This window comes from Copadichromis virginalis, linkage group LG18, assembly GCF_057382275.1.
Source record: "Copadichromis virginalis isolate Kocher_CV1m ecotype Utaka linkage group LG18, C_Virginalis_male_GT1.1, whole genome shotgun sequence".
NCBI lineage: Eukaryota > Metazoa > Chordata > Actinopteri > Cichliformes > Cichlidae > Copadichromis > Copadichromis virginalis.
This window is the reverse complement of record NC_140635.1, coordinates 11,223,106-11,245,150: the sequence shown is the minus strand read 5'-3', so window position 1 is coordinate 11,245,150 and position 22,045 is coordinate 11,223,106. Positions and strand designations below refer to the sequence as shown.

At 40.3% G+C, this 22,045-nt stretch overlaps 1 protein-coding gene across 1 annotated transcript in view; it reads right to left on the bottom strand.

Annotated features, from left to right (window-relative positions):
- ak5 (adenylate kinase 5) overlaps nucleotides 1-22,045 on the bottom strand; it is a 108,416-nt gene that overhangs the window by 43,740 nt on the left and 42,631 nt on the right. Inside the window, exons 7-8 of the mRNA XM_085438601.1 lie at nucleotides 14,969-15,059; nucleotides 8,735-8,808 (exon numbers count right to left, since the gene is read on the bottom strand). Coding sequence (XP_085294727.1) covers nucleotides 8,735-8,808; nucleotides 14,969-15,059 — 165 coding nt within the window. The remainder of the gene's footprint in view (nucleotides 1-8,734; nucleotides 8,809-14,968; nucleotides 15,060-22,045) is intronic.

Sequence of the window (22,045 nt, the reverse complement as noted above, 5' to 3'; positions counted from 1 at the left end):
TTCAGTTGTGAGCTGTAGTCTTCTCCTCTGAACTAGAGAAAAATGCTCATGCGTTAGTATGATTACACCTGAGTTATTGTAATGCCTTTTATACTGGCTTAGACAAATCATCTCTGTCACACTTCTAAGCGATACAAAATGCTGGTGCCAGACTCCTACACACTTCAGCAAGCAAGCTTGCATAAGACTGATTTTATTCTCTTTACATTGGCTCCCAGTTGATTTTGGAATTCATTTTTAAATTCTCACACTTGCATCATGCAGAGCAGTAAATGGACATGCTCCAGACTACTTATCTCAGCTTCTTGTGAAATGCACTGTTGCTCACTGTCTAAGGTCTTTTGGTTATCCCTTGTATAAGACTAAAGCTAAGGAAGAGCCTAGCACTAAGGCTCCAGATCAGTCTACCATTCCAGCTCAGATCAGCTGAGTCTTTGGAGTCTTAAAAAAACCCTTTTCCTTCTGCTTGCATTCTTTTTTTTTTTTTAATCTATGTTTTTAATTATTTTTACTCTGTTTTAACATGGGTCACTTTTGATATTGTGTTGTAACTGTTGTTCAGCCCTTTGTGACTTTTATGTATGCGAAAAGTGCTATTTAAATAAATGTTCATTAGTTCATTAAATAGTATCAGCAATTACTACAGGTTGAGATGAAGAAATTCAAATGAATAATTTCAAAAGGACACAGAAAACTGTAAGTCAGTCAAGCACCTGCTTGTAGGAGTGTAAAGAAAAAAACAAACATGAGCTCCTCACTAGTGTTTTGTTGGCAGTAGAAACTATTCAAGTCTTGACTCAACACATTTAAAAAAAAAAGACAATTGTCTCTAGTCTAAACAATACATTATATGCTTAATCACCTCCATACTTTTCTTCAGTTCCCACCAAAAGGCATGTGAGAAAACTGAGCCTCCAACCTCACATTTGAGAGAAAAACATTGAAAGTGAACCTAAATACTGTGTGAACTCTCTGTTAGCCAGCAAATAACTTGTCTAACAGGTGTATCACAGATCCTTAGTCAAAAATGTTACAAAAATGAATGGCTTGTTATCAGGCCTTTGCCAAACATGATGGCATGCTGAAGAGGTAATCAAACCATTTGATTCAGCTGTGTTGGAGTAGGGATGCATCTAAAAGCTGCAGGATAGTAGCTCTCGAGGACCGGGATTGGGCAGCCCTGCCCTAAGGTGAACTGCTAAAGTCTCAGTTGTTACCTGGATTTCATGTGAAACATACTGTATTGTTCAATTCTTAGAGAAGTAAAGTAAGATGAGTTGTTCTTGTGTTTTATGGAGCAGTTTGCAGTGCGGAGAGTCGTAGAGAGATCGGGCTGCCTGCCAGGAAACACATCAGAAAGCAGCTAAACATCAACTGCAGACTGTTGACTAAAGGAAGGATGACTTCTCTTTATGTTTCCATCTATTACTGGTTCTTGACTTCACATTGCTCTGTCGCCTGGTTATGATTTATACGTTTGGCTTTTTGCGGCGAGGTCAATGTGAAGCTGAAATTGGAGAAGAGCAGAGATGTGACGTAAAGTGAAGGAGAGCACTGTTCCTGTTAAATAAATGCCGTCAGTGTGGGGGAGTGCTGGGTGCCAACGACAAGCCAGCTTGGCATGTGGGTACACCAACTGGTCTGATGACTCAGAGAGAAACACATGCACAGCAAGCATTGAGTCCACGTGATGGAGATGAAACATGCAGGTAACCACACACGAGCCGCTGTAAAATCCACCAACAACAACAAGACAACATTTTTTTTAAATTCTCATGATGTGAAGACTGTATGTTATTGCTAGATGTCACAAACACATACTCCTACACAAACATCTCAAAACCTAAAGCTTGTGTCTGTATGAGCAGCTCTATGAGAATCTTCACTGTGCACTACCAAATATAACTGTCAACCGATGTTGGAAAGGCATCCGGCTTTTTCTTAGATCCCTATAAATGAGGCAAAAACTAATATAAAACATCCATCTGAGTGTGGGACGTATGGAAAATTCATGGTGTCCCTCAGCAACAACCTTTTATTATTTGTATATAAAATATGTCTGTAAATTATACTTTATGCTAGGGCTGTTCATATAACGATATAGATTGGATAACGACATAAAAACGTCTATCGTTTCATTTTACGCTATCGTTTGTTTCGTGGTGTCGCAAAATAAACTGTTTACGGCAATATTTTTTCATCGTTTTGATGGTCACTGTAGTGGCTATATTAATTTCTTAAAGTTCTCTCTTTCTCTTATATTTAATGTAACCACACTACAGACGGACAAGTGCCTGTTTTTATGCATTGTCGTTAGCAACAACGACGGTAACAGCATCGCGTGTCCGCTTGTTTATGTTCCACACAAACCTTTCACAATAAAGCTCAAGATCCTGTTGAGACTTTTCAAAATAAACTGAGTCACGTGAAAGAGCAGATTAATTACGGATGAGAATTAAAAAAGAGCCGCCAGGTGCTAAAAAATAAACCTTAGACTCAAACGTTAGAATAGGCTTTTCCCCGCAGCACGCCGTGTAATAAATACTCACAAAGAAAACGGCGGCCCTTACAACTTATGTCTAAAAATGTCTCGTTTCATGCATCGGTTAAAACACTCGACTCCAGGTGGAAAGACTTCCCGCAAGTCGAGCTGCCCGAGATTCACAGAATTTACAGAAAATGTTACATTTTTGTGATTTATATCGTTATCGGGATGATAGCATTCTTGAGATTTTGGTCATATCGCACAGCCCTACTTTATGTCATGACAAAGTACAGCAGAGGCTGGTCACGAGATTTGGTCATGAAACAAAGTTGGGGACAAATTTATATTTTGATCTATTGATGCCACACGTGGAAAGTTAAGAAATGAATAGATACAGTCATGTAATAAAGTTTTCACAGTACAGCATTGCTGATTCCGCAGGGTATAAGAAGAGTATAAGAAGCAACTGGGTGCTGCTAGCCAAATTACCAGTCTGTGTGAGCAGCTCTGTGAAAGCAGTTTGGTCAGACTGTGCAATGCTCGAGAATACTTTGGAAAAAAAAAAACCTGAACAATTATGGCTTGTTTGGAAGAGTTTCAAGGAGAAGGCCTCTCTTTTCTAAAATGAACATGGAAGCATGGCTTAGGTTCACAAAGTTGCACAAACTTTGTACAAACCACCAAACAAACCACAAGACCTCTGGAACAATGCCCTCCGGATGGAACATTCTATTTGTGAAGATAACTAAACAAAGCATAACAGCAAATACGTAATACTAACTGTCCAGCAAGGTCGTGAAGGGATGATGATTTGGGCTTATTTTGTGCACCTTGGAGTCACTGAGTCCACCATGAACTCTTCTGTATACCAAAGTATTCTAGAGTCAGAGCATTCTGAGCCATCTGTCTGACAGATAAAGCCTGACTAAAGTTTAGGGAAAGTGCAACAGGACAATGATTCCAAGCACAGCAAAAATAAGGTTTTGCAATGGTCCAGTTAACTGAAATGGTGAAGCAGGACCTTAAGAGAGCTGTGCATAAATAAATGCTCTCAAACCTCAACAAACTGAAGCAACATTGTAAAGAAGAGTGGGTCAACACTCTTCCACAACCATGTGAGAAACTGATAGTTACACAGGAAATGATTACTTTGAGTTAATGATACTAAAGGTGGAGCAACAAGCAACTGAATTATGGGGTACTCTTTTTTTACATGATGGCAGACAGACATGCTGATAGATGGATAGATACGTAGGTAGGTAGATGGATGAAACCAAACAAAAAAGTGAGAAACTACAATATTGAAGTGACAGTCTAAGTTTATCACTAACAAGACCTGTCCCTGTTAGAGGTTGTGTGCAATGCTTACTAGGTGAGGTAAGTTAAGGTGCAGGTAGTCTGAAGGGTTGCTACCATACAGACAAATAATACAAGAAGCAATCATATAGATCATCATCTGGATAGATATAGATCATACAGATAGAGAAATGTTCCTCTATGGAGCAATATCTATATAGAAACTGTCATAAGATTTTACACAAAACCAGATTAAGAAAAAATTGCTACTGCAACCAGCATCAAGAGACTTGGTGCTGGTTTGTAGAGAGTCATGGCAACAAGTCATTGTCTCTGTCTCCTTTCCCCTTCTGTGATGTGGGCTATGTGGTCCAGAGGACAAAAGATCTCCTCAGTATCTCAGTGGTGCAGGACAGCAGCTGCAGTCTGTTAATGATACACCGTGCTGGGGATGCTGGTTGTTGCCTGTGATGGACAACGGTTTATTGCAAATTTGTGCAAATTCCATGCCCACCATGGTGCCTGCTCTCTTAACGGCCTATCTATTCACATACCATCCCCATTCTTAATGTTGCCTCCGCAGCAAACCGCTGTGTTGAGGAGAACACTGGAAACTCCTGACTGGAAGCTGGAGTTTACCGCCGATGTTTATTGACCCAGTACAGCCTGCTCTGCCGCTTCCAAAGTGGCATCCGGGCTGACATCATCACGTCTAGATGCGACCCCACCAGTGGGGCTCAAAATCCCTCAGACGAAACAGGATGATGACTTTGTTAGCAGCAGTGGAGGATGCCTCTCCATCCATCTTCATTTCTAAAACCAATTCCCTCACATGAGACTCTCTTCATGAGTCATCTGTATAATCTAATTAAACTGTGGCTGTCATCTCAGCTTTTCAAACCACAGGACCACAATACTGAACTGTCATGTTGATTAACAGATACGATCACATCGACTGAGGAATGATTGTCCTGCGCATAATAATGATGAAAGCAAAAGACGCCATTACACACATTTCACCTTTAAAGAAACCAACAGTCACCGCAGTAATCTCCTCTAGTTCCCTGCAGGGATCGAGCTCCGTTAGATCATGTTAGAAGTGTTCTTGTTACTTTTGTTGTGTAATTAACAACTGAGGTGAAAAAAACATCCAATGCTCTTTTTAAATTAGTAGTGCTCTTGTCAAACTTTTCTCATTTGCAACAAGCTGAAAAGTTTTGATCGTTGTAACGATGCACACGTCTGCAAGAGGTTACCAATTTAAAAAGCGGGTCCTACTGTATAATGAACCATGTTGCTTCAGTACACGATATTCCATATTTGTGCATGTCAAGTCTATTCTTTTAAATGTTTTTGGCCTTTATCAGCTAAAACTATAATAGATAGGAAAAAAATCAATACATTGCTAAATATGAAAGTCTGTCAAGACATCTCTAACCTGGAGATAGCTGTGTTTGCAACATAGCAAATATGCAGATGAACAGTGGAGACTTTGTGGTTAAGGCTGCTGAGTAAGTTGAAATGTTTTGTGTTTTCATTTTTTGGCTCTTGAAACTGTAACTGTTTCCTCCAAGCTGACTACGTCGGCTGTAAGCTTCAAACTTTTCAAAGCAGATTTTCCAACATGTTACGATCAAAAAATGTTCTTTTTCTGGACAGTACCCATTTAATGTCACTGACTACATTTCTAAAAATCCCCTGAAAGGAAATTCTTTTCTGAAATACTTGCATTCTCCTCCGATTCATGTGAGCAGATGCATTTTTGTTTATTTTCTGGATTAACAGGATTAAAGGCTTGCTTTGAGTTTCATGCCTGTCTTGTGCATCCTGCCTTTGTATCTGGTCAAATTAATCGACCATTCACACAGCAGAATATGACAAAAGGAAACATTCACAGCAGTTAGAGGATTTCTCTGCATTTTTCACCAGTTTAAATAGTTTGATATAAAAGTAATCACATTTAATAAGTTGCATTATGTACTTTTAATTACGATGTAATTAAAAGTATAGCATTACTTATTACTGTTTACCAGGGTAACTACTAATCCATATCACTCAAAGCACAACCATGGCTAGTAGTCTACAGAGACACATCTAATACAAAGGTTACTGTGATGAAGCACAAAGATGTCCCACTATAACCCCTTCTTCCCTTCTCATTTTGCTGTTTGCTTTTTGTTTTTCTGTTGTTATTTCTCCTAAAAATGATAGAAATAATATTTAGATTATTTAGATGTGCCAGTAACCAAGAGGGATTAAGAACCTCAAACCAAAAATTAGTACCTTAGAAAATATACCTGTACAGTAGGTGTCCCTCCATCATGAATAAATTAGAGATAGTCAGAAATAATTGGAGGAAGCGTCCAAGACATTTGACACCAGAGACCAAAAATAGCCACTCTGTCTCGATGTCTCCCTCGTCTGCAACCTTCCTTCGTCCACACTCTAACAAAGTCTTTCTCCTTTTCATATTTGGGGGCACAAATATGGGTTGACAAGGTGGCACGGTGCCTTTCGACTGCAGAGGCAGAACTGTGTCACCGCTCCACACAGGAAGGGTTAAATGGGAGAATCACTGACTTCAGTGAGCCGGCAGCAATGTCCGTTTTACGGTTCCCTCACTGAGCGGACTTTATCATTGGTCTCGAAGCGACTACGTGACATCAGTCAATAATTATCGACCATCCTCACATGAAGTTCGCTTTTGTCCGTCACGACAAAGATTGTTTTATTAGGAAATCGCAGCTGGCCATGAAGCTCTGGAGACACTCAGCAGTATTCTGGCTCTCAGGTCTCAGAGAACCAGCTGTGAGAGTAATTCTGTTTATGAGGCTGATAATAAGGATATCAATAATTTTAACTGTATAGACACTGTGTGTCTGGCTGAGAAGAACTTTAGGACAATGTACTAGGTCCATCTCAGAAAGCTGATAAATGGATGTCTCTTAGACACCAGCCCTTTTTGTAGCTCCAGTGTTTGATGTTTCTTAGGGATGCACCATTTTCTTTGCTTATTCTTGGCTTTGAGTGTTTCGTCCCTTGTACCCCCTTACAATTTGTTGTTTCTTTCAGTTCAGCCAAGACCATTATAGTTGACATAAAGTGTTCTCCCATCATAAACACTCACCAATCAAAAACAATACTCAGGTAGGCTTTGGCATTTAAACAATGGTCAGCTGATACTAAGGGATCCAAGGTGTGCCAAAAAAATTATCCCTGACACGCTTACACCACTGCCACCAACTTAGATGGATGTTTGTACCATATTCTGATCTTACCTTCTAAATGTCAGAGTAGAAATCGAGACTCATGAGACCAGTGTGGTCTTCTGCTCTTGTAGCCTATCTGCGTCAACGATGCTCTTCTGCATATGGTTGTAATAGCTGATTATTTGAGTTACTATTGCATTCCTATCAGCTTAAAGCAGATAGTTGAGTTGAGCTGAGTTGCTTCTATGCAAAGCTGATAGTAGGAACAGGAGCAACTTAAACAGCTAAAGTGACTTAAATATTGCACTCAATATATTTCGCAATTGGATGTTTAGAAGGGTATAAACTGGGCCATCAAGCGATTTGGGCCAGCACTGAGATTATCAGCTGTATCAGCTGATCCATCAGGACTGTGGGCTAGGTGAAATCTCCACAAGCCTGTCTGGATTCAGGCACTTTGCCCCATTCATCCTGAAAGATCCTGTCAAGCTTTGTTAGATTACAGCGATGTTGTTTGGGTATCCAGTCGAATGAACAACATCGGTGGAGTGCACATTTGTATTTGGGTGATTGCTAGATGTGTAGAGCAGAAGTACCAATAAGAGATGTAGAACTTGAGAAAAGTAGCAGCGCATTACAAAAGAGAATGATGACAGTGTGACAAACCGAAAAAAACAGCAACAACTCAATTTTATTTTGACTTCAGCTTTCACTCTGAGGGAAATTAAAGAGCTATCAACATGAAATGAAGTAAAGTCAATAGAGCAGGAGGCAAATATGTAACACAAATGTGGTCAAAAAGTTACTGTTCTCGTTAGGTGAAACTGAAAGGTGGTGTAGCCAATAGTAACAAGTAACAAAAGTAAAAGCTGTAGGTGGTGCTTTCCATTTAAAAATACTTTGTTCCTGTTCAAGCAACCCCAGGATTTAAATCCCCCTGCTGATGAATCTTTACACCAACTTTACTGATGCTCCTGAAGAAAAATACAAAAGGCGTGAATAAAAACAGACTTTAAAACGTAAAGGTGTATCTTATTAAACAGGAGAAGAAGAGAGGGAGGGGGGAGACTGAAAAAGCCTTTCATCCCACTATGAGTGAATTACTGCTGAGAAAAATACTCCCAAATCCAACACAGCTGAGCAGCCAACAAGAAATGGAGTCAGTCAGGAGCAGCTCCCAAGTGTGAATTCAATGGACTGAATAAACGTGAAGAGGTGTGCTGCTGAGAGAGTGTCTATACCCAGAAAACTCTGCCTGGTTGGAAAACTTACACAACAATAAACAACCTCCATAAACACTTCAAAGGGAAAAAAAAGTTGGAAGAATGAAGTCAAAGAAAGGCGAACCGACCGAGAGAGACAGGCAATTTGTTTCCAGACATTTGGAGGCGGGAAATGAGATGGAGGTCAGGGTTACACTTTACTGACTGCAGGAGAGTGTGGAGGAATGAAGCTCGTCTGAATGGCAGCCAAGCATTACACAACAATATTCACCATCTTGAGGCTTTTTCAGCGCTCAGTCATTCAGCGTTTCAGATGATGGGTTTACTGTTTGCCATTTCTAAAAATGTAATTTGATTCTGTAATTTAGTATTTTACATATTTTATATTATTCATGTGAAAAGTTGTTTTTTTTTAAAACTTCTGCAAAACCCAGTGGAGCAGAAAACGTAGTTATTGTTGAAGCTTTTAAATCCCACCAGAAAAAAAGTCAAACAGATAGTTTTCATTGTTGCGATCTTACCTCATCATCCTTACAGGCAACATCTGCCAGACTGCTTGTTTCACCAAGAAGACTGAGATCCAGCTCACTGGGACCTGCAGACAGAAAAATCCACAACAATCTTAAAAACGTCATTTGGTTTCTTGTTATTTATGTCACTGTGCATTAGATTTTGAGGCTGAGCCAAACAGTGATTAACATATCTCCATGTAAAATGTATTTTTTATTTTATATTATTTTCATTACTTTTAGGTTTAAAATTATTAATCAGAGTCTTGATGCTCAGCAAATTCCCTCCACTATTGGCATCATCAGGAGGGAATACAGTCTAATGTACTTTACTCACTTTGCTACATGAAAACCATTTGATGCAAGATTTTACTGGGAAACCTTAAATATCATAAACCTGGCAAAAAAAAAAAGAAATTAAATATTAATCTTTGTATAAACGAGGTCTAATTTGCATCATCATTTTTGCTCTATCTACTACCTTTCACTGCTATTTCTGTGCAATTTTAAGTTTTCAACAGGAAAAAAAACCCCACCATCAGAGGAAGCGCCACGTAACACCAGCATCTTCCCTAAGATGGGCATTCATGCAATTTCAAACTTCCTAGAAGTTTTTCCTATAAAAGCATCCTATGTGCAGGAACAAGCCAGATCTACAGAAGCTTCACTGTACAACCCACATCCAATACTGGTGTGCACACAAGAGCTGACATCAAAAGCTGAAAAGTAAAACCAATGGAAAAGTGCCAGAAACTGAAGATCCTCGAATTATGATTCAGGCCTGTCTTCAAAAGTGAATCAGTTCCTATATACTCGCACATTAAAATGCAAAACTTTATCAATAAATGCTTCCATGCGTTTGGATTTTGTTAAGGCTGAGATTTAGGGTCATGCCAGGTTTGACGCATTTGCACACAGAGGAAGGTGTCTGCTTAGCCTCACCTCTGTAAATTGATTCAGTGACTTAAATAATATAAAGGGCCTGCTTTGAGAAAAGTTAGTCGTGGTTCTCAAACCGACAAGGTTGCCAGGCCTAGTAAAAGGCTACACTTGGAGCATAATTGCTCAATCGTGTCATGTAGTCAGTGTGAGAGGTCACCTAACCCTGAGCTGCTGCTGGTTGACAATGTCCCAGTTCCTCAAAATGACCTGCAGGTGGACAGATCATGTATAACACCACCACTCAGACCTGCACCCCTGACTAACAAACATGCCTGTACCCGTGACCTGAGCAATCGTCTGAAAACTGTTGCAGTAAGGTCTTCTGACTGCCTGCTGTGTTCTCCACATGTGATGGCTCAAAAAAGCCCTGGCTAGCACATGAGACATTGTTTTGAGGGTCTGCGGCCACCCTCAGTAAGTATTTTGAACCCATTGAGATGGGGTTGGCAGCTTCCGCGGGCAATGCCTAACCGTTGCTACGCGGTTTGGTAGGTGGAAAGCCTGCATTTCGTCCTGACACGGCTATGGACTCACTTTTGGTTATTGTGATTTGACAAACCATGGGTTTGCATTTATGGGAGGGGGTGTTACGGCCCTAGCCTCTCTCTCTCTCCTGAGGGTGCCTGTGTGGGCGTGTCCCACTACCTCCCCTGCCTGAGATGCCACCTTTCCCTCCTGTACAGCTGACTCCCATCAGCAATTAAGGGTATTTAAGCCCAGAGCAGGGTGAGCTCTGGGCCAGAGTGCCATTTTGTGTGGGTCCAGCTAGTGAGCTGAGTGTCTTGTGGTGTTTCCAGCTAGTGAGCTGAGTGTCTTGTGGTGTTTCCAGCTAGTGAGCTGCGCTTTCCTTTTGACTTTTTGCCTTACTGACCGACACCTGAGTTTTGTTTGTTTCTTTTATGGTGATAACGGCTTGTCCGTCTCTTTTAGTTGAATTACTTCAATAAAACTGTTTTATTTAACTGTTTTGCCTCCCTGACTCCTTTTTCTGACCCGGTCACTTTTGTTACTTCCCCCTCCCCGCCTAGACCCCTCAGGGGAACGTAACAAGTTCAAAGAAGGCTGTGTTTCTGTTTATTTGTATGGTATTTAGCATGATTAGCAGATGTCTGTATCAGTGCATTGTCCTTGTACAGTTTTTAGATGCTGCTTGCTAACCAAGCTTGTGAGTATTGGCTGATTACATCCTCTTTACCAACTCTTTTTCAGATTTGGTCATTTATAGGTCCAACAGCAATAGTAACTCACAATATAAGGTCCACAAACATAACAGACACTACGTAAAATGTCTCAATACTTCCAGTACTGCAAACACAGAAAAGTACAAACTTTCCTCTTTTGTTTGACATGTGTAGATTTTACATATATTACACACAGATTGCACAATCACAAGCCACTTTCATTTTGCAGAGGACATGTGCACGTCTGCATTTTGCATGTAACATAACAGCATACATCTAAGTTAATTTTGCTATCATAAACACCTAAACCTGAACAGAGCCTGAAGTTCCTGCTGTCAGAAAGCAGACAGGAGAAGATGCAGTGATAAATTCAAACACATGGCAACGTCATCCCCTTCCACAGTGGAAATGGGCTGTGAACAACACTTCCCCTCAACAGGTTTTTTTTTTCAGTGCCTGCTGATTAGAGAACAGAGTTAGATTGTGTGATGATACAGCTTCAGACCGTCAAGTGGATTTGAGGGAGATGAGAATTTCTTAGATGCATTATGATAAACAGTTCACAATCTAAGAGCCGGCAACATGTCAGAGTGCATTTTGCCCCTGCAAAGGGAGCGGCTGAGGTATGACTGTGTGGAGGGTTTTGTTTTGCTGTGATGGAACCAGTGACGTGCAGGAGGTAGAGGCCACACTTGTCAGCAGCACTTGAGTCTGGCATGCATACATCTGCAGTAGAATAGAGAGTATGCTTAATATCCACTGGAGAGGACTTTTTTCTTCCGTAATAATCACGTAGGAGGTGAGGCTGCGGGACAGCAGCGGCCTCCCCTCTCCTCCTCTGGTACTAGGAGCAGCAGATGGACTGAGCAGCAATCTTTAGATGTGACCTTAACTTCAGCCTATTTATTTTTAGCTTTCACTTGATCGTTTTGTCTCCCGCATCTTCTTCTACATCAGCAGATTGGTGCAGATTAAAGGCATCCGCTGATCCACGAAACAGTAAAGTTGAAGCGAAAATGCACACCCACGTGACCCGGAGATCTCTTTTTTCTTCTTAAGCGTGCTACAAAAATAAATCTTTCACACTGCATGCACTCCTCTTGCTTTTTCTTTTGATTCCTGGGTTAACACCTACTGGGAGTCTCTGTCATGTACACACATATAAATGCATCTGAAAGGGCACATTAATTATCGTACATATGCAATCTTTGTGAGAGTCTACTGGTAGTATAATATTTTTACTTAATAAAGATCCGATTCCTGCAAAGATCATTTGGAGCAACCATTTTTGAAGATTCTGCATCGCTCAAGTAGTGTGAGGTACAGTTTCCCTCCTATTTCTGTTATTTTTAAGTTGTGCTGTGAAGCAGACTGCTCTCAAGTGTGCTGTGAGGATCAGCAGAAGTGTGTCAGGCAGCTGTCAAGTTGCAAGAGGCAATTTTGATGTGAAGGATTGTGGGAATGTTGGCCTTCCTCAGTCATATTAACTGATTGGCCTTTATCACTCAATGTACAGATTGTGATGGAAAGCGGGCATATGGGTGGTCTGAGGGTCAATTAGACTTCAATTCCTCACTGCAGGCAAATATCCAGGAAAACGGGCAGTTTGATTGGTTGTCAAATAGCCAGTGCTTATAATCTGTCCCTTGAATCCCTACTCTGCTTCCTGCTGTGGCACAGCTGTGTCTGAGCTATGTAACATGATATGATGAATCACAGGCGTTAAGCTAGCAGATTTCCTAGTCAGTTATATTTATAAAGTCCCACGGACACAAGATGTTCTCAGAAGGCTTTGTAATCCCTGTAGCATACAACCCTCTCTACGACCCAGAGTCTCCCATCACACACTTCCACTCCAGTATTTCCAGTGCTTTATTTATCGGATGCTTTCAACTATTTTGCTTTTTTCTTGATATTCTCAAGAAGATGTCACAAACTAATATGGATCTATTTATATTTCTGGATCCAGGAGTCATCAGCTTTTAGCTTCAGTAAACATTTTCAGTCTTGTTGCGACATACAAAAAGTAACGGAACCACTATTAACACATTTACCAACCAGTTTACCAAAACATGATTCAGTAGATTTATGCAAACTTTGCTCTACAAAAAACCAATGTGTTGTGTGGGCACATTTTATGTTAATAAAGCGTAGGTGTAAATTTGATAAGAGCTCTGCAAACAAAACCAGATACTTTTTGCCAGATCAGTCCTGTGCCAATGGTAATATTTTTATTTTAACCAAAACTTGTTGTTTATCACTTATGAAATCGGTGGAGAAACACCTGCAGGGCACTGACTGATCACACTGTACCTTTCACTCAAACATGACGTGTGTCCCGACGGGAAAGCGTCTCCGACAGTACATCGTCAGGTTTTACATAATATATAACCTGTAACTGTCTGAGTGCTCAGGCTGAGTCTAACCTTGTTGATTCTGTGTTTCTCACAAAGCACGGATAACCCTGCTTCACTGGTTGCTATGCCGACCTGTGTGGTAAGCAGGCAGCTGGTGGGTGATGTTTCTGGTTTTCACTTTTTTTCCTTCTTATGAATGTGGACTATTTTGGAGAAGCATTTGTGCACTGTGCACATGTACGTTTGGCCTGAGGATATTTTTTAGAGGGACTGTAGGTATGATGGGGTTTGAGTCAACTGCAGCCTTTTCATCATCATTAAAAATCTATTACTGTAAACATCGCCTTCCTCTTCATTATACAGCCTCACATTTGTCTCTCTGCCACACACAGTTACTAGTTTTTGTTCACATGAGTAGTTAAAGTTGATTGACAGAGTTGCAGGCACCGACACTGTCTTAAGTGTTCAGAGTTGCTGCAAAGTAATTGTAAAATCCAAAATGTGGACTCCACAGATGGCCATCAAGGTGGCCATCCAAGGTTTCACCCATTCATTATCAGACCAAATATAAAGCACGGTCACAATCCCTCCCACTGTTCCTGAGCAATATAAAACACTGAACGGTAATTCTTGACCTCTTGAAATTGGATTCAAAGATGAGCTGATGAGAAATTGTTGGTCAAACATTTGTGCCGAATATGAAAAGATTCCCTCAAGGCGTTCCTGAGAAACTGCGTTGATAAAAATGGAGTGAACCATGTATTAGATTTTCTTTTATAATTTATACTTTAACAAAATGAAATAGAATAAAAATACACAGGAAATATCTCTAGCTTTAGTCTTCGGGCAAATTTGTTAACAGAAGACGCATAATGAGGATTTGGTGAGTGCATGTGTTTATTATTAAGACTGGAATATCTATCCCAGCAGTCCTAAAGCCAGAGGCAGTGTGACCCTGGACATCACAGGGCTAATTCACTTCATTCATAAAAAGTTTCCCTTTTGATATAGTCATATATATATTTAGTTGAATATACCTATGCTTGCATTTTTGTAATCACGTTAACTAATTCAGAGGAGGGTTCGTCTGTTAGTCAACTTTTAGCTTTCTATAATCCATAACTGTACATAAACAGTAATTTAAAACCAGTTGTTCTGCTAAGCGTGTTTATACTGTGAATTACTTTATAGCCTTAAATTAAAGTTAGCAAACGCTGTTTCACGAGTAGATCAATCAAAACCAAGCAAAGATCGGGGTGATGATCTCAGGAAAATGACGATTTGGATTTTCCTTTTGCAACGTTTTCTTCCAGGGAGCATGAACGAGAACAGAACATGAGTTTTTATATAAGCTGGATATTTTATACATATGATTTATTCTGCATTTAGCTCTTGCATTCATCTTTTTTGCAACACATAAACATGTTTTAATTAATTATAAATGTTTTATTTGCCAAAACTACATGATCGCTAACACAGCCCATCCTAGTTGTCTCATTGGCAGTTTGATATGTTCATGAGGTTGGTTGTTTTCAATCCTGTTCTCATTTGAGGTGTCAGATTGTAGGAACAAATCATGATAAAGACAGAAATCTGTCCCGAAGAGACGTATTTGTGATTTAGACAAGACAGGAGCAGTTACATTTATATTAATTGGTGCTGTTTACCTTCTTTAAAGGCTTATTAGGGATAATACTAGTTTTATGTGTGACCATAAAATGCCTTGAGGTGTCTCAGTGCTTTACAAAAACAAATTTTCTTCTTACCAGCTGCAGGCTCTTTGGAGGGAAACAGCTTATTGTCCAAAGTCATGCCGATGTCACAGAAGACCTCCTCCTCGTCTCGGTCAGCGTCCAACTGAAAGAGAAAAAAGTTTGAGCTTTCTTTGAAGATGACCTAAAACCTCTTTTATTTCTTCACAAAGTTTGAGGTAGGGCTTCACACAAGTTATGACCTGAACCTGAAACGCTCTAGCCATACTCCGTCTGTTAATCCACTGTGACATCAAGAACGAGCCTCATTATAAGATCAAACATTAGAAACCAGCTCTGATGCTCAGAGCTACACTCTTGGGTCATTTGGTATTCAGCGTACACCGGAAGCTTTAATAGCACTCGATTAATTAACTTTCCTTCTGTGTCAGCTGGCCTCTTTCAGATTATTCAGAGGCTGTCTGACTTTCTTTGCACATACAGTACTTGCAAATTGACCATGAAGAATTTGGTTTGTGAGTGAACTGGAAGCTGACTGATGCAGACTTCTCCTCCGATCCATTAATCTGCTCCTCGGCTGTCCTTCTGCTCTCATCAGTGCCGATGACAACCAGCTGAAAGGCAAAAGGCCACTTTGTGCAAGCGAAAGCAGATAAATATAAACACGCAAGACATGACTGCTCTCAGTTTTGTGATGCGACGCCTTCAGGTCTTTGACTCTGCAGAGTTACTCAGAACTCAATGAAGACATTAACGACTGTCAGCGGCGGAAGTAGTGGAACGACAAGATGTAAGATAGGGATGCTGCACGACCAACAACTAGCTTCCTGCTGTGGTTACCATGGTAACAGCCTAAAAAAAGAGGCCTGTGCCTGTTGTCTGCTGCGTGGGAGAGTCCCCCGAGTCCCCGCCGGCCCTGCGAGTCCACCTGCAGAAGAGGTGCAGAGAGGATCAGATTGAGGATTCCTCAGAGAGCGTGGCATTCAAAAGCCTTCTCAGAAATCTCCATGTCATGAATCACATCAGAAAAGTGGCTGCCGTTACACTGCAGTGTCTTTAAAACCAGCATTTGTTCTGACACCAACACAGACGCGCCGTATAATCCATTTATACTTACAAGGAGCTCCCTGGGACTCTTCAGAGAGACTGTTATTTATCAAGGACAGATTAGATACTTTGACTTTTTGGGGGTCTTTTGACTAATTATGTGACTGTTGTTATCTTGACAGTCAGGAGGAGCCAGTTCAGCACACTTACATTAGACAGAATAACAGACTGGCAGGCAAACATGGTTCATCCAGCTATCTACTTCCCAAAACTTCTGTTTCATAAGCACCCTTACTGACTAACCCCAAGGATACTTCATTAAAACTCTTCCAGTTGCTGCAAATTTGTTACCGCACATCTATGATTCAAATCTCCTGCTCAGCCCAATCCCAAAGACTGGATTAAGATCTGGTGACTGTGAATGTCACTTGAGTACAGTAAACTGATCATCATGTTTAAGAGCTCAGTTCGAGCTTTGAGCTGATTTGACATGGTGTGTTGTCCTGCTGGAAGCGTCCATAAGAAGATGGGTTCACTTTGGTCATAAAGGGATGGACACTATCAGCAACCATACTCAGGTAGGCTGTGGTGTTTAAATAATGTGCAGTTGGTACCAAAGTGCACCAAGATAATGTCCCCCACAGATTATACCACCGCTGCCAGCAAATGTTTTTGCTGGCAGCGGTGTATCCATGTATCCATGCCTTCATGGTGTTTACTCCGAAGTCTGATCTTACCATCTGAATGCTGTAGCAGAAAGTGAGACTCATCAGACCAGGAAATGTTTTTCCAGTCTTCTCTTGTCCAGTTTTGATGAACCTATGCAAACACATGCTGTGTGTTCAGAGGTGGCCCCCTGAATAATTTGGTTTTAATGACTGGTTATCTGAGTTAATGTTGCTTTCCCATTGCTTTAAGCAGTCTGGTCATTCACCTGTTGACCTCTGGCACCAACAATGCCTTTTCACCTGCTCATTGGATATTTTCTCCTTTTCTGTAAACCCTAAAGATGGTTATGTGGGAAAATCCCAGAACATCAGCAGTTTCTAAAATACCATCGTGTCTGGAACCTATAAACATGCTGCAGTCAAAGTCATCTAAATGGCTTTGCATCCATATGCTGATGCTCAGTTTGAACTTCAGCAGTCCTTGATCATAGAGTTGCTGCCATGTGATTGGCTGATTAGATATTTACGTAAACAAACAGCTGAACAGATGCACCTAATAAAGTGGAAATTGAAAATAAAATTACTAGGGTGCAGATAATGTTTGAATTAAACCCATTAAAGCTAGTAAATATCTTCTTTATCCCAGTGTCTCTTCATCAAGCAGAGGACATGACTCTTCTTAGACTTCCTGTTTTTTTTTATTCTGAAACTGCTAAAAATGATTAATGAGAATGATGTGTGCACCTCTCCCCATTAATAATCAAAACTGCAGCAATGCTGCTAAATCCCAAACAGCTGTATCCACACTGGAATGTCAGGCAGTAAATCACTTTTTCCTTTTGTCCGCAGACAACAAAACAAACCTAAACACAACATAATGCTATCAGCTTTGCTGCGTGGTTGGCTGCTCACTCATTTGTCACATAAAAATGGGATTTAAGACATTTGACTTCAAACTTGAAAACAGCATAGTTTAGTGTGCTAGCAGGCAAAGGGCTACAATTACATGGAGCCCGTTCGAATGTTTTTTTTAAAACTTAAACAGCAAAAAGTGATCAGTCATGCTGATTTTAAATAATGAGACAAAACCAACTGGATACCAGCTCTTTTCATGTATCTGGCTACCTTTTGCTTACATGCTTTCTCTGATGCCAACTATTCAGATATAAGGAATAAAGGATGCTTTCTTTTTAAAGCTGCCAGCTTTGAAACTGATCTAGTCCTCTCTGTTAAAAAAACCCAAACAAAAACAAAAAAACATGCTCTTAAACAATTAGAAATGAGACAATAAAGAGTTATGGTGCTGGACAAGAACAGATAGCTGATGAGGAAGACAACCCAGGGCATATTCATCACTTTTGTGCATGTGAGACTGCTCCAATTAAATTCTTTTATGCAGATAATCACAGCCACCGTCAGTCAAACCTGATCAATTAGCAGATCAACGAAATAAGCTGAGTGCCAAATAATCATCCAAAATTACCTCGAGGTTCTCGTTCTCTTTAATTTACAAACTCGACAAAAAGCCAAAAATGTCTTAAAAGAACGTTTTTGCAATAACTGCTGACAACTTTCTCTTAAAGTTGCAGTTATCTGTGAGACAGCGTTTTAATTTGCATCTAACAAAAAAAGCAGTGACAACAGCTCACTGCAGCTCTGAAGCCAGCTCTTCATCTGGACCACGGTCAAAGCCAGATTCTTGGTAAGCCTACCATCATCCTTCGCCTCCTTCCACTTCAGTCATCAGCTATTTGATATATTTGAGCCTTTGTTTTCATGTAACACTCCTTCCCCATCCACCTGCCTGCATCGCGAGGCTTTAGGATTTTTCGCTTATTACTATAGAAGCTCCAAAGCGTCTATATACAAGAAATGCAAAAAAGGTACTCAAGATAGTCCTTGTGTATATATGCTCTGAAGGGGGCTGAAATTCTACCTGCATGTGCATATTTTTTCATGAATTTAATTGCTGATCAGAATCAGAATACTTTATTAACCCCAGAGGAAATGATGTTTTCCCAGTTGCTCCAAGACAGTATCAAAGAGAGAGCCAGAACAGAAACATCTCTTCAAGTACATCTAAGCAGGGTTCAAGGATAATTTTCCAAATCTCAGCTTCCATGGTGTGCAATAAACTGGAAATCCAGCATTTTTAAATGGATCCACCCCCAAGGTTGTTTAGAAAACGCTTGATTTTAAAGTGATTTTATTCGCCATCCATCATGTTATCGATCATGTCTTCAGCTGTTGTCAAAAATGTCTGTAAGAACATGTTTTAGCTTCATGTACTAAAGCAAAGAGCTGCACCTTTTATAGATATGAGGTGAAGTAACAGCCTTGATCTATTCTCTCGGAGAAGGTGGATTAAAGGAAACAGATGAATCAGAGTCCGCCAAAGCTCTGAGACATCTTAAAGCAGATGCATCATCTACTCTCTGCAGCTCTTTTGTGCATTTGGCAAAATCTGTTTAAACAAATTCACACGAAGCTCTTCGAGAGCTCAAAAGACTCTCCCTGTACTTCACAACAGTCTTTTCGGAAGTTATGTAAAGTTCAGTGTCATCACTGGATGACAGCTTTGATATAAATAGACATGAAAGGATCTATAAATAGATGTGTGACTATTTTCATGTGATCCCATCTTGTCTCCAAATCTTCTATTTCAAGAAAAATGAACAAATATATTTTGCCCATCTTTAGAGAGACTCACGAAGGAGAATTTCGATGTCTTGTTTGTTTATATCTGCATGGCACCTAACAGCATGTGGGAAGGAAGCAGGAGCTGAGTTCAGTCAGGGAATACGTAATTAGATCGGTCAGTTTTCCTAGAATGACAAGGCAGCTTCAGCCGAGGACCCAACAAACAATTATCTCTCCTCGCAGCAATTTCCGATTATGGGCGTTTTTGTGGAGTTGTTTGTGTGTGTATGTGTGCGTGTATGTCTGATAATTGAGTCATCCGACATGCTAGGGGATAAAAACGACTTTCATTCGCAAACATCTAAATGTCATGTTTTAGATGAAAATCACAAACACTGCATTCAGGAAAATGACATCTCACATGTAAAAAGTGTACGTCAGAGGTGCCAGAATGCAGGGTGACAAAATTAGGAGTTAAGTCAGTTAAACATGGAGAAATTAACGTCCTCGTAAGCGTTTGTATCGACAAATCAGTCATTTTTCAGCGAAGTGGAGAAGTGACTCACTGCGATTGTTCTTTTGTCACGCTATTCCTTCTTACATTGGACCTGACATTTAAAGTGGAATGATTGCGTTCACGCAAAAGGCTTCGCTGTGCAAAAGCAATTAAGCCTCAGAGGTTATTACATTCATCAGTCAAGAAAGTGTGGAGTCCATCGGATAGGATAATTATTGAAGAGGAGAACAAATGTTCTGGGTTTCAGTTTATTTTGTATTCCAGGTCCCTTTGTTTCCTCACCTGCCTTATGTTCCCATGTCTGGTCCAGTCCCATAGTCCATTCCTAGTTCCTCAGTGTTTAGTCCTTTGTTCTTGAATCCTTAGCTTCCTCTCTTTGTTTAGTGTTTCTAGTTTTAGATCGTCTTAGTTTTACTTGTCTGGGTTCAGTTCTCAGTTTAAGTGAGTTTGTATTCTCTCCCTGGTTTTAGTTATCATGCTTCCCCTGTGTTCACAGTTTTGTCTCTCTGTGATTCCATGTTTAGTTACTACTTTTTAAAAATTTTGTTAGTCCTGCGTCTCCCTCTGCTCTGGGCTTCCCTTGTCTCGTTTTCCCCTGTAAGTCTCACCTGTGTTCCCGCCTGTTGCCCCTCTGCTTGTTATCTTGTATTCATTGTCTGTGTCACCATCTGTTCATTATCGGATCCTCCCTCATGCATTTTCCCTAGATAGTGTTTGTTGAGTGCATTATTTTGACCTTGTTTGAACACCTAGCAATAAAGGCCCGAGTTCTGCATTTCGGTCTGCGACGTGCCCGCAACACGGCGCTTCATGTTATTAAAACAAATACAATATCCCATACAAACATGTGTAAAATATACAATAACAGATCAAATTAAGAGTACATTTAAAAACAATCACACTGAGTAAAAGAGCTGTTCTCTCGTTCCTTTAAAACAGACTTAAACTCTCCCAAGGTAACCAATTCATTTATTGTTACAGATAACCCCCTGTGAGCAAGCAGTTGGTGACCAAAGGAAGGAAAAACTCCCTGGTAACAGGAAGAAACCTGAAGCAGAACTATCTGGATTGGGTAGTCATCATCTGCAACTCGATCAGGTGTTTCTAACTCATAACCATTTGCTGCCTTTCAGGAAACTGATGCTCAGTCATGTTTGAATGTTTTGTCATATGTGTTATGAGCTTCAAAAGTATCCTGATCCTTTGTTTTTGTTGTCTTTTTGCCTTGCTGTAGTGGCTCCATAGTGTAGTGGTTTACACATTTGACTAACAAGCAAGAGATCCTTGGGAAGAAACACAAATAATTTTGGGGAGGCGTTAGAAAGAGCATCTGGTGTAAAAAATCTCCCAAAATCAAACATGCAGAGCTGACTGCTGTGGAGACCCTGTGTAAATAAGGGTGTGTGTGGGTGTGTTACTGCATACTTTCCTTTTCTTAGCATACATATGTCTCCTTGTCTGCCAGAGCCACTCATTGTCCCTCTTTCACTTTAACCCTGCTTTATTTTGAAGTTTAATTCTTAATGTGAGTTATGGAGTTTTCCTTCCTTTGTTCTTTTTCCTGGCCTTGTTATTGCCTCGTGTTCACACGTGTTGTATGAGTGTTGTATATTCCTTCTTCCTGGTGTATGTGGAGTTGTTCAAACCTGAAAACGATGCTTGACTTTTGCTACAGTTTAGGTGGACAAATCAGATATCAAGCATAAAGTGACAAAAAATTGATGAAGAATTTACATTTTGAATCTCAAGAGAGATTCGTACCCAATAATCCAGCATGTTAAAACTTACTGAATAACATTTTTAACTGGTCCCTGTCCTCACTCGCCACAACTTTATTAAGTTCATGTGTTCAGTGGCTTGCCAACTGAAATAACTAATCAGCCAATCACATGAAAATAAGCTCATTTTAGGCTTCTCAGTACCAACTAAGCATTGGTTAAACCCCACAGCCTGAGTATCATTGCTAACGCCTTCTGATGGCTGCTTCCAGCAGGGTAGTGTATAGCAATTTCTTTTACTTATGTATTACTCACATTATTTTATTGTATGATGCCTTGGTGCCACTGGATTTTAACATGTCTGTAAGTAGTAAGGAAGTGGTGGGAAGAAAACCACTCCACAGGAAGAGTCTTTTGTCTCTTCGAGGACTCTGGGAGGTAGCAAGGGAGTGTGAACCTTAAGGTGTGAAACAGCTGTGTACTGCCTTTTGTTCCTGAAGAAGGTATTTAACTGAGAGCCATGCTAGGGTCAGGTGAGACT